A 13,699-nucleotide genomic window follows, 5' to 3' on the forward strand; every position below is an offset into this window, starting at 1 on the left:
CCCCCCCCCCCCCCCCCCCCCCTCTCTCTCTCTCGTTCTCTCTCTCTTTTAGTGTATCTGGTAGCAAATAAATAAATATCTAGGTGTATCTTCTTCAATATATGGTAGAAAATTTTTAATTAATGATAAAAAAAAATACATAATTATTGAAAGTATAAATACAATTGGGCTTGGGTCGGATAAAAGCTTAGACTAAAATTATTAAATTATATCGAATTCGTATTTTCTATACTAGTTCCGGTCCTAAATTTGATTATATTTTAGTTTAGAGAAGAATCTAGTTGTAGATTTTTTGTTTCATTGGGTTCATTGCCATGCATCGAGACTAACATAAATAGTCCTTTACTAAAAATACAAAAGATCTCACAGGTTTCTCTTTTTTCAAGCTTTTTTGTATTTTTCAATAAATATTAACAAATGAGGGTCCCTTTTTAACATGAAAAATAGAGATATAAATTTTGACTCTATTCTAGTATTTCTTTTGGTCCACCCCTCTTCACATGCACCTTCTCATTCCCAACACCAAAATTGTATTTTACTTGTGTTAGTGTAAAGTTTTTTATCATTATTTTCCGTATTTTTTAACATGTTATATGAAAATTGACAAGTCATATTATTTCGAGTTGAGGATCTAAAATAACCTTTTTATCTTCGTGATAGTGATAAAGGTTAGGTTTACCTATCTTTTTCAGACTCCAAAAGTGGATTTACATACACTCTAAGTTATGTTGTAGTAGTATAACAAATTATGTGCTCCAAACATTATTAATAATTATTTTTTACTCTCTTCATTTGATTTATATGATAACTTTTCTTTTTTATTTTAGACTTCATTGACTGATCTATATAGAGTTTTAGGTCAAAAAAATTGCACAAGTATGTCTCATCAAGTTAGATTATATAAGGTCAACCTCTAAAATTAAATGATTGTATTATAAAATATCGACTAGACAAATCAACCAAGTTCAAAGTAACCTAATATGAAACCTATTAGGTCAAACGCTTCATAAGAGAGAAACAATCCACGGATCCCAATTGACACCATCGAATTTGTAATCTCTTTGTGGGACTTGTGTTCCCTCTTCCATTCAATAGCTAAAAATATTTTGTTTCCGTTTCGTTTCATTCCCCTAATGAAATGATTTATGATTATACAAATATAAAATCAGAAAAGTACTTAAAAACAACAAATGTCATTTTATATTAGAATACATAAAGAGACAATTTGGCGTGACCTAGTTCTTAGTGCACTCATAGTCACGCCTTAAAAACTTTCTAATATTTTAGTCATTCTAATTACCATCACCTTTTTAGCATCCCTATTAAAGCTAAAAGAAACATAATTAGAATAATGCCTAACTAGAAAAAAAAATTAAGTTTTATTTGCAAATTTCACTAAGTAGGAGAAGTAGATGGAGATAGAAAGGAATAAAAAGAGTAATTGTTAATATTAGAGTCACTTCCCAATGTGTCAATTATTTCTAAATATATAAACATAATATTCTTTTTGAGACGTATTAAAAAAATGTGCATCACTTAAAGTCTACCATAACATTTAGTCACATATAAATTCTTTTCAAATTTCACCGAGGAGGAGAAGAACTATTATAATCATTTCTTGGAGTACCAAGTGACCTAGCATTAAGGATAAACAAAAATTTAAAACTAAACTATTTCTAAATATAGAAAAAAAATACTTTTTAAGACAAATTAAAAAGAAACGTATGCCAAATAAACTGGGACAGAGAGATAATATTAGTCGTTCTATCACCACCTTTTTAGCATCCCTATTAGTCTATTACATCAACAAAAATAACTAAACAAGAAAATAAAAAGAACTAAACAAACTAAGCTAACAAAGAACATCTAAACAAACCCTAATTAAACAAATTTAAGTACATAGATTATTAATTTGTTTTGAAAATTTTACCAAGAAGGAGAAGTACATGGAGATCCAGAGGAAGAAGTATAATTGTTACTATTAATAGAGCCACTTCTTAGTGAAATTGAACATGCCTCGATTGGAAGTTTCTTCATCGGAGTTAATAGTACTGAAGAAGGTGTACTAGAACATGTTGATATTCCACAATTTTCTTCTCCTTCTTCCGAAGAACTATCAATGATTAATTCGAGACAGGAGGGGGATGTATCTGGCGTTTCAAACGGGGTATCATGCTCAATTTTTGTGTTATCATAAATTGGATTTGATATGTAAATAAATTGTTCCTCAATAGTAGCACTACTAGTGCTACATTGATGTGATTGTACTTCATGGACTAATTTAGGGTATGACATATTTTGGACTATTTCAAGATCATCAATGTTGTGATGATCTTTAGTGGAAATTTTAGGAAAGAGGTAATTTCTTGGAACATGAAGAACCCCTAATTGTGCATAAAAGCTACTATGACTACTTGTAATTGGAGTAATTGATTGACACTCTAGTGGTGGTGGTTGTGTGGTAGAGGTTATCGCGAAATTTGTACCCCTTTTTGACCGTTGACATTGTGGTGATGGTTGTGTGATGGAGGTTGTTCCGAAATTAGCAGGTGTTTTTGACCGTTGGCGCCTACTAAGTAAGAGAGAACAAAAAAATTCAACAAGAAAAACTAAGAGTAGGCCTAGAATTATTGCAAGGGTTACCACCATTATTAATATTGCTCCCATTATTATCTTGGAAGTACTAGACTTCATGTGTGTGTGTGTGTTTTTGAGAGTGAGGGAATGTTATAAATATATGGGAATTTGGAAGGATTGAGGTAATTCTTTTGGCGGGAAATTATTATTATTATTATTTTCTTTTTTGTAAGTTGAGACAATAAAGTAAATTTTATCTCAAACTACCTATAATTTGATCAACTCCGACTCTAGTTTGATTATAGGTTTTGAAGTTGAAAATTGAGAACTTGAGAAAAAAATATTTGAACTGAATAAATTTTATGGTCAAACACATATTTAAAGATAAATTTATAAAATCTAATTCAAAATCTATGACCAAACGCTTGCTCAATCTTTTAGAATTTCCACAAATAGTCATGTTAGCGCATTACTTTTAGACCACCTGTTAATTTCTTGGAATCTTCCAATTAGTTCTATCGAAATTTTTATACCAGTAGGAAATATAGAGTAATATTCTTTAATTTATTTGCACTTTCATATTGTATACATTAGTTTAAGATATTTTCAAATGGGGAACTATGATAGACTATGAATTCATATAGTCGATTTTAAATTGTTTTATCGTATGGAATTGTTGTTTCATTTGATACTAGAGTTATGATAAAGAATAATGGAAAATTAAGTTACTAATAAGCCAAATAACCTTATTAATTAACTCTCATAAAAACAAACCTTTCTGACAGTTTGAAGTCAAAATAGCCAACTTTATATAAACCATTTATTTTATGTTCCAAGAAGGGGAACCTTGGAATAATATAAAGTTATTTTCACGTGAATCAAAATTTTCATTAAAAAGATTTAGAATATAAAAAGTACATATACGAAGAGGTTAAAGAGAATTCAATATCTATTATAGATACGTAAAAAATAATTTAATCAAATATAATAGTGTAATTTTCTGTTGAAGGAGATTCAAATTAACTCCCTTGACCCTTGCTAGCTTAGCCCCTGCGTGTGATCTATAAGCCACAAATTTGAGTGATAAAAACGTCACTAATACTTACATTAGAATAAATTATCTATATCATACTTCTTAAAACGCGATCCTTCTCCAGACTTTGTATGAACATGAAATATACACACCGAACTATTCTATTTTTCTTATTAAAAGAAGGCCTTGCTTTGGTTTAGAATAGGAAGCACCATTGAGATGTCTTTCTGAAGGTGACAAATAGTTGTCACAGAGGCCACCTAACAAGTATACAAGTCATTTTCTATTTATTGTCTTTTTATTCTCATTTTAAATTTTTCAGTGGTAAAAGACAACTTTCTGTTTGATTTTTAATATTTTATCCAAGAATCCAAAAATTGGAAATTTGTTTTTCTATTACATACTGATACCTTGTTGAACTTTCTCCTCGAACTGCGAAGCTAACAAGTCTATTATAAAATCGTCTCTCATTTCTATGCTTGAATTCATATTTTGGCTTCTAGTAATTTTTCTTTTAACATCAACCATAGACAAAAGAAAGGGTAAATTAACAAATTTAATGATAACTTATTTTTGAAAAATATAATTCTAAGATGTTATTATATTTACGAAAAAAATGATATTGTTGAGAGTGGGATTTGAACCCACGCCCTTTCGGACCAGAACCTTAATCTGGCGCCTTAGACCAACTCGGCCGCCATCTCAACAACTATATTATTGTTTATTGAATTAGTTATTATATAGTATTAAAGGCAATATGATGAAAAAGGTATTTGACCACATTTAAAAGGAGAATTTAAATTCATTAGTTGTGACATTTTAGATTATTTTTTTAGAGTAGTGGAAAATACGTATGTGTAGGTAAAATTCACAAATACTAGTAATAATTTTTAGTTTTATAATTGAAAAATAGTTATTATTGTTGAGTTTTAAATTCCATAAATAAAATTTCAAAATAAAGTATTGAAATTTCAGACGTGAAATTTAAAATTCCGTTACATTCAACATTAACTTTATTGTATGTGCATGGTTGTAACTTGTAAGTGATAGCAGCTCAATATTGTTAACATTTTAATAGAAATATCAAATGAGCAGTTTAAATTGAATTTAATCAAAATAAAATAGGTTTAATTTATCAAATATTTGAATTAAAATAGGTTGAACTAAAATGAAATGTAACCGGTCCAAACTTAAGCCGATTGAATCATATTTTTATAGACTAAATTTATCATTTCTAAACGGAGTTGTGGATAGGGCTTCCATATGGATATCAGTGTAGGCCTTAACTTTTTGGCCCATGATATAAAGCCCGTATGGATATGCAGATTTCTTTTGTTTAGCCTTTTAGCCAAGTCTTCTCTATTGGTTTACAAGAGTCGAAATCAAAATACTCGTTAAAAGAATTCAAAATATGAAAAGGTAAATATATATATATATATATATAAAGAAAGTCAATGAACCTTTTTTAAAACTAAATCGACGGAAGTACGTCTATTTTTCTTTTAAAGGAAAATCAACAAACTTCTATGTAGGGGTGTTCATGGTTTGGATAAAAACCGATCCAAACTGAAAAACCAAACCAAACCGATTAAATGAACCGATTTAATTTGGGTTTTGGTTTGGTTTGGTTTTAGATTGTTAAGAACCGATAGTATTTGGTTTGGTTATGGTTTTGTTAGAAAAAAATCAAAGAAATAAACTAACCGAACCAACAAGTTATATACATAAATTTTATTATTATACATACATAATATATTATATTCAATAAACTAATTTTAAAATTTTTATATATGTTTCATCAAAATTTATTTATAATTTACTTATGAAAGAAAAAATGTCCAAGGTGAGAACATTTTTCTTATTGGTTTCATGTATATGAGTGTCTATGGAAATTCTTTGTGGGACTGAAAATGTCATTGTCTCTTCCTTCTATGCCAAAATAGTGAATTTTTGAAGTTTTATTCAGTAAATTCAATGATCGAAAGTTCTATAATGCCAGTCATTCTAACTATTTTTTTGTTTGAATGGATTGTTGTCACTTTTTTCACGTTTTGAATGAATTGTTTCTTTTATTTTTATGTATGGTTAATAACCGAATAACCGAACCAAACCTAAACCAAAACCAGAAACAACCAAACCGATAAATGTATATTATATTTGGTTTGGTTTGGTTTTGATAATTTTAAAATCGATTAAGTTGATTTGGTTTTGATTTTTGATCAATAACCGACCCAAACCAAACCGTGAACACCCCTACTTCTATGGAGTATTTTTATGCAAAAATACATGAATACCAAAAAAAAAAAAACGAACATTGATTTTTACTCTATTTCAAGTTATTACTAAAGGATGTCCGTCAATTTTGACTATCAATTTCCGATCTATTTTTAGTAATGGAAATAAAGAAAATTAATCGACGCCTCTTCACCAAAAAAGCTTTACTATGTAAATCATACGAGTTTCTCATTTTAATTCTTCTATTTGATTGTGGCAACACAAAATTGAACTTTCCAACAAAAATTCTATACTTCCCCGTGCCGACTTGGGTGAATATATATATATATATATATATATATATAATTTAAATATTAGTATGTGAAGCAGCTATTCAAAAATTAGAAGTTATAAAGTTCAAATTTTGCTTGTGATAATAACATGAAATATAAAAATAATTAGTAACATTTAATATATAAAGTATCTCGCGTTTGATTTTATAGGGGTGGAGCTAGGAATAACCAATGGGATTTAAATACAAACACTCTTTAATGGAAGATTGCACCACTTATAATTTGTTAAAATTAATTTTATGCACATAGAATAGATGACGAATTTCCTTCAATTTATTCATGTATTTACTTCTTTATATTTTGATCACATCACTGATTTCATAACTCTTGACAGGCATGCTAAGATGTGGACATCAATATGTAGAATGAAAAGAATCAATTGGAGCAAATTATAGCAATACACTTGTTGAGGCACCATTAAATTACTAACACCATAATAGGAAATTTGATTATTGACACATATTATAAACTTGACATAAAATTTGGCAATGGAAATTATAATTAATGGACAACTTCACCAATATTTTCTCAACATTTAGCAAGTAGCTAGATTTGACAAATCATGAGGAGTTTCAAGTTTTTGTAGAGCATTTATATTTGATTAAGATGTGTCATTCTCTTATTTGAATACTTATGTTGTTAAAATTTGCTACTCCTTCCGTTTAATTTATGTAGGGATGTATAAAATCGAACCAAAAATTGAATCAAATCGAAAAAAAAACCCGACTAGTGGTTTGGTTTGACTTGGTTTGATATTGGGAAAAAAAACCCAACTATATTTGGGTTGGTTTGGTTTTTACTATAAAAAAACAACCCGAGACCAAACCAACTCGACATTATATATGTAATTTTAAAATTTTATTTTATAATAAAAATATTTACTTTGATATAATTTTAAAATATTTCTTATACTATTTCATAGTTTTTATCTTTTAATATATTATTTCAAGTTTAAAACTTAGAACAATAAAAATTATAGTTCATAGATATTGATAATTATAATAAAACTTAAATCAAAATCAAATTAATACTAATGCAAAAAGAAAATCAATTCAACATTGGTTTAGACAATTAAAATATATTGGTTTAGACAATTAAATACATAATCTAATTTTAATTTTCTTTAAATATTTAGTAATGTAACTAATACTTATTAAACTTATTTTAGGATGATTTAGTACTTTTGAATTATGATCATTTTCATTATGACTTTGCAATATTTATTTTATGTGATGATTTCATTATTATTTTTATTGATATTTAGTGTCATCAATACTCATCTCATATTTTGTGTTATTTTCTTAAGAAACACCTTAGATAATTGTATTTTGGTTGGACTAAAGAAATATTTGGAGCACAAGTTAATTATATATTTGTATGCAAACTTTATCGAAAAAATCCAAAAATTTGGAAAAAAAAATCTGAGGTTTATTAGTTTGGTTTGATTTATAAATTAAAAAATTCGACACAATGGTTTGGTTTGGTTTGGTATTTGAAAAACCCGAACCAACCCGAGGTTAAAAAACCCAAAAAAATCCGAATTTTATTACTTTGGTTTGGTTTATAAATTAAATTTTTTTACACAAATGATTTGGTTTGAATTTTGAAAAACCCGAACCAACCCGATCATGTACATCCCTAAATTTATGTATCTTATTTTCTTTTTAATTAAAACTAATATACATAAGTTAAACTTATCGCTAAAATAAGTTGATTAATTCCAATTGTCATATCAGTATAGAAGCAGAATTAATATTTGAAGTTTATCTATTAATCTTTTAAATCAAAGTAAATCCAATCGAACCTATATCTGAAATGTTAGCTCAGTCCTTATGTCAATGTCATTACATTTATAACTTGATTTTGACAATTCCAATAACCCAAGTGGCACATGTTGTTTAGCCAGAAGGACTATTTATTGGCAACAATCAATCTTCATGTCAAGATCACTACTTTATGTTCCCCATATTTCCCACATATATAAATTCAAATGGTAAAGTTACCAAAATGTTGGGAAAATTATATGATTGATAAAAGTTAGGGATGAATTGTGAAAAGGAAAAAAATTCCAATTTTTTCCTTCTAAGGAGTTTGGATCAAATGTATTTATATCATCATTTAAAGAAGTTGTGTAGAGGTTTGACATGCTATTTGCTAGCACAAGGAAGAGATTCTATGGATGGAAAGAGGCCCTTCCTTGCTTTCGAGATTTCGGCATTAAAAGTTAAAGAATTCTTTGTTTAAGTTTAATAATAATCTGAGGAGAATTTGTATCGTTGAAAGTTTAAAATATTAGTTATTGTCAAAATAAAATTTTCTTCATTAAAGTTTTGGGTCAAGTTCAAACCATTTCACATAGCTTAAGGTCAAACTCTTTATAAATTTCAGTTGTGCTCATATAGTCATATTGATTATCGTAAGAATTTGAGATAAGCTTTCTCCACCCCATTTTTATCATTGAACTTTCAAATCAAATTTCGACTTGCAGTAATATAAACCACATAATTTCATTATTCTTCTTCTATTTAACTATTTTCCCTTTGTAAGAAACTAACTCCCGCGTATTGGAAAGCTTTGTCCTCAGTAAATAATGATATATTCAGACCAAACTTAAAAAGACATAAGTATATTTGACCTAAATTATTTATAAAGGGCAAATTTATATTACCTTGCGAAAATTCAAGAGCAAATTTGAACTTTTCCTCTTATATAAATACAGTTAACATCTTACTTTCCTTTAATGAGAGTCGACTCTCTGTAAAATACTCGTTTACTCGATGACTTTCAAACGCAAAAAAAAAAAACAAATAAGATATGTGGACATTGCAAAAAATGGCCAAATTATGGCATGTGGCTGATAACACAACCAATTTATTATATACAGTAGACTTAATTAGTAAGTGACACGTAGTGCACTAAAAGTTGTACAAAGTGCTTAGAGATGGGGACATTGCAGTATGTGGCCAAAATATAATTTCCACAAAGTGAAAGACATATGTCTTTTTTATTATAAAAAATGGAAAAAATAAATGAAGAGGCAATTGACCATTGATATGTACAATGTATTAAAGTGAATAAAATAGTATTGGTGATGCCTACTTTGGCTTTTGTATAAACCCTACTCTCCCCCTAGATATTCCAATTCCAATTCCATTATAATCTCGATTGGATTGTGGTGGACTGATAAATAATCATCATCCTTAATTAGAGGTTTCAAGTTTGAGTCCTTTTAGATACAAAATCACCTTTGTTAGGAAGCGTTTTATCCTCAATGTGAGACTTTTCAGCGCGAATCCAAATTAATTAGTAAATGATAATTAAATAAATTATAAGAAAATAATTTAAAAAATCAAAATTAGGTTAAATTTGAACGAGTTGAGTTATAATTTACATTATTTAACTCATTTAGACCTAACTCATCTCAGCCTAAGTAATCATTGGATATATATGTTAACGATTCATTCATTTTCCAACTCATGTTATTTTGAGTTGTCAGAATTTAATTCAACTCGTTTATTTAATACAATTTTCTGATATGGGAAAAAACAATGATGGTAAACTTACCTTCTTAGGCGAGTTGTGTTACTGAGTTGTTCATCAAACTTGGACCTTTTGTAGAAGTTACAAAATACAATAATTAACAAGGTGAATAGTGAAAAAATGAAAAGGATGCTACCATTATTATTTCTTGATTAGGACTTGATTTTGGAGTTAATTAAGATGTGATTAGTAATTAATAGGATCATATATTGTATGAGATTCATACATTGAACCAAATCTTAGTTGGATATAAAGTTTGACAATTCACATACTTGTCCACACTTAAATTGGTTGGGAAATAAATAGATATAGATTGATAAGTTACTTTGTCCAAAGGTAACTTTCACTTAAAGATTTTCAGGTGCAACCAACTACTATGTAGAACAATTGACATTAAATGCTTATTATTGCCAAAATATAATATCACCTGATCAAATTTTATGAAATCTAACATTTAAATTTCAGCAAAACAAAATATTAACATGATTTTTTTTGTAACCCAGGATAACTCGCAACCGATACAATCTCTGCTCTTTGGGGTGAGCACACTTTGTGCTCACTGGGTAAACCCCTCACTGTGTAATAACCTGCAAACCACACAGGTGATGTATACCGCACTAGGCAAGCTCTATGCGACAAACTAGACTCAGAAGGCATTGAGGGGAGATCGATACCGGGTCATCCGTGTGGATAACCACCCTCCAAACCAACTGAGTCATCCTGACGGACAAAAAAAACTATTTCTTTTAATATTTTCAAATATTAGAGTTTTAAATTTCACGAGAGAAACTTCAGAACATTTCTTGAAATTTTATTAGAAAAAAATTGAAATTCTTAAACAATGACTAATTTTTAAAGATATGAAGAAAAAGTAACTAATAAATCTTAATTCTTCTAAAATAATATTGCAAATGAGCCAAACAATATGCAACATATGGTAGGTATGGGAGTTTTGATTAATCAAATTACTTTATTTTTTTAATTGAATTTTTTAGTATTTTTCCTAATGATAAAGGTCACCGTTTCTTACTTCACTTGCTTGAGTGGGTCATGAATAATTATTTTAAAAATTGGATAATTATTGTCTTCCTTTCTGGTTTGGGAAACTAATGACCACTCTTTTACTTAAAGAGGCTAAAACATAAAAAAGAGTGATGTGTCCTATTATAAACGCTTCATTAATTAAAAATTAAAAAATTAAAGTGAGAATTAATTATAATTGTTTTTCTTGAAAAAAGACAAGAACTTATGCTAGCTGACGAAATCAATTACTCCCTCTCTCCTTAATTACTTGTCCATTTTTCTTTTTATAATTGACCCTAATTACTTGTTCATTTTGACAAATCAAGAAAGGAGAATGTTTTTTACCTATTATACCCTCAATTAAATGACTAATTACTTTGAAAAATGCAAAACTTTTTTATCTACTTCATAATTAATAGGGGTAAAATGGTAAACTCACTATGTCATTAATTGATTTCTTAATAGGTGTATCAATTCAAAAGTGGACAAGTAATTAGGGACATAGGGAGTATCAATTAAAGGATTGGATTAGATTTTGTCTTTTGCTTTCTAATAAATTTTTTATTTATTTATTAGAAATTTTGGGTGGAGATAAAAGAATAAAAGAAAATAAAAGTACTAGTTGATTTTGCAAGTTTGGAAATTGTTTTTAAAATAGCTCGATTAATAAATGGTACATAAATTCTTGATTAATGTCTCATAAAATAAAAGAATCGATAAATATGAAATAGAATGAATTCAATTTAAAAATAAAATAATCATTATATTGTGATCCAGATTCAAGAAGAACATACATGAATCAAAGAAATAACTTTCCTCGTAGCAAAATGGATGCACACTAAAGGTTTAATTATTTTAAAATTGAAATATTGGTGAAATAATTGGAAGCTAACAACCTCTCATGACCTCTTGAGGAAACTTAAGTTGCAAGAAAATAAAAATCTAACAATATATATGAACCAAACTCAAATTATAATCAAGCAATTAGACTTTTTTTTTTTTGTCATTCTCATCAACCCTCATATAATATAGTTATATATTTGCCATCAAGTAGCACTTCCCAACTAAAAGAAAGGTCTTTCAAACACAAAAAAGACAAACTTTTAAATTTTTACTCTAAAAAATAATTATTGATAATTGCATGTAATAAGCTCAATCAATAACCTAAATAATATAGTTATAGTTTTGCCATCAAGTAGCACTTCCCAACTAAAAAAGGGTCTTTCCAACACAAAAAAAAAGAAGACAAACTTTAAAAATTTTACACTAAAATATAATTATTGATAATTGCATGTAATAAGCTCAATCAATAACCTAAATAATATAGTTATATATTTGCCATCAAGTAGCACTTCCCAACTAAAAAAGGGTCTTTCCAACACAAAAAAAAAGAAGACAAACTTTAAAAATTTTACACTAAAATATAATTATTGATAATTGCATGTAATAAGCTCAATCAATAACCTAAATAAAATAAACTATTACAACTTGATATATTAACCTCGTTGAACAACATTAGAGAATTTACTTATAAATCGTGGTGATATATAAGGTGAAATCTTTTTACTTTTAATTAAAAGTTTTAGATTGAAATCTCGAACTTTTCTTTTTGTTGGAAGCTGCCATCGGAAATAGCCAAATAAACATTACAATGCAAAAATACAAATATAAATTTAATTAAATTTTAATATGAATATTAGGTATAGAACGAAAAAAATAATATTATTTACCACACACCAAACACACAATAAACTACTCTCTTCGTATTTATTTTAGTAAAATCAAAAAACTTCTATCACCTTTTTTTTCAAACTATTTGAGAGTTCTAAAATAAAAAATATATACTTCTAATTAAAGCTTTCTTAAAAATTATGTCGGATCAACGCGGAAAAATTAGTAAGTGAAATATTAACAAGTGTACCAATAAGAAAGGTGAAACGTATAAAAACAAAATTGTATGCCACGTGGCTCTTTTATGCGGCAGGTGCACGGGATAGGAGGAAAAAAAAAAGTACTCCATACTAATATTTGGCCCATATCTTGTGAAAAAGAGATTAAAAAAATAAAAAAGATATGAAAACGAATCGGTATTTCGACCGACCGAATCTAAGGCACTATTTGGAATTGCTCGATAATAATCGAAAATACTTTTAAACTTGACTCAAATTATTAATTTAAAATTTAATTTATTTGGTCAAATTTAAGGGTTTTCAACACTTCTTTCAATTTTTCATTAAGAGAGTATCACGCTCATGTAAAAGTATATTATGACCCAAATCAGAGGTGTATATAAATTTAGTTAGTCAAATAAATAAATATTTTTAAAGTTGTCAATAGATCGAGAACGAAACTAACAATTCATGTCAAATTAAAAGGATGCTTTCAATATTTCACTCTAAAGCCTTTTAAATTTTCATGTCATCACTCTATTATGAGATTCATCTAAATTAGAATATACATCACTTATTTTAAAGTTCGTCAATCTAAAAGTTTTTCAATCTCTTTTTTTTTAAATCCATCCTTAATAGTATGCTCTCGAATCTCAATTGAGATGTAATAAACACACATCCCTATCGAGATTCAGCATCCTCGCTAATGTTTGTTATACCATTGTACTGAAGGAGAAGTCAAGACTCTGATATCATACTTATTATGATCCAAACTCATTGCACATATTATTTAATTATTACAAACAATACTTCCAAGAAATTTATCGCTCTAACACTAGTCTTAAAACGTTTGTACCATGTGAACTTATAATATATTATCTAACTTTAATGGCTAAGTTTTAAAATTTTCCAGCCTAGCAACTTTTGGCATCATCCTCTTCTGACTAGAAACGTGGCACTGATTTGAAGGGACCACGTAAGAACTCAAAAATCCAAACGCCACGCGCTATAGCCTGCGAGTGGTAAAGCAACAAAATATCTAAGAAACAGGGTCATGACGTGGACCAATC

General features: G+C 28.2%; 1 protein-coding gene and 1 non-coding gene across 2 annotated transcripts; both read right to left on the bottom strand.

Annotated features, from left to right (window-relative positions):
• Positions 1-1,815: 1,815 nt before the first annotated feature.
• LOC102599077 (uncharacterized) lies at positions 1,816-2,683 on the bottom strand. The gene has a single exon (XM_006353501.2). It carries the CDS (start codon positions 2,665-2,667, stop codon positions 1,927-1,929), a length of 741 nt encoding a protein of 246 aa, XP_006353563.1. The 5' UTR covers positions 2,668-2,683; the 3' UTR covers positions 1,816-1,926.
• A 1,550-nt stretch (positions 2,684-4,233) lies between these two features.
• Positions 4,234-4,317, bottom strand: TRNAL-AAG (transfer RNA leucine (anticodon AAG)). The gene has a single exon. It is a non-coding gene; the product is annotated as a tRNA-Leu (tRNA).
• Between the last annotated feature and the right edge of the window lie 9,382 nt (positions 4,318-13,699).

The sequence above is a fragment of the Solanum tuberosum genome, unplaced genomic scaffold, assembly GCF_000226075.1.
Source record: "Solanum tuberosum cultivar DM 1-3 516 R44 unplaced genomic scaffold, SolTub_3.0 scf00155, whole genome shotgun sequence".
Lineage (NCBI taxonomy): Eukaryota > Viridiplantae > Streptophyta > Magnoliopsida > Solanales > Solanaceae > Solanum > Solanum tuberosum.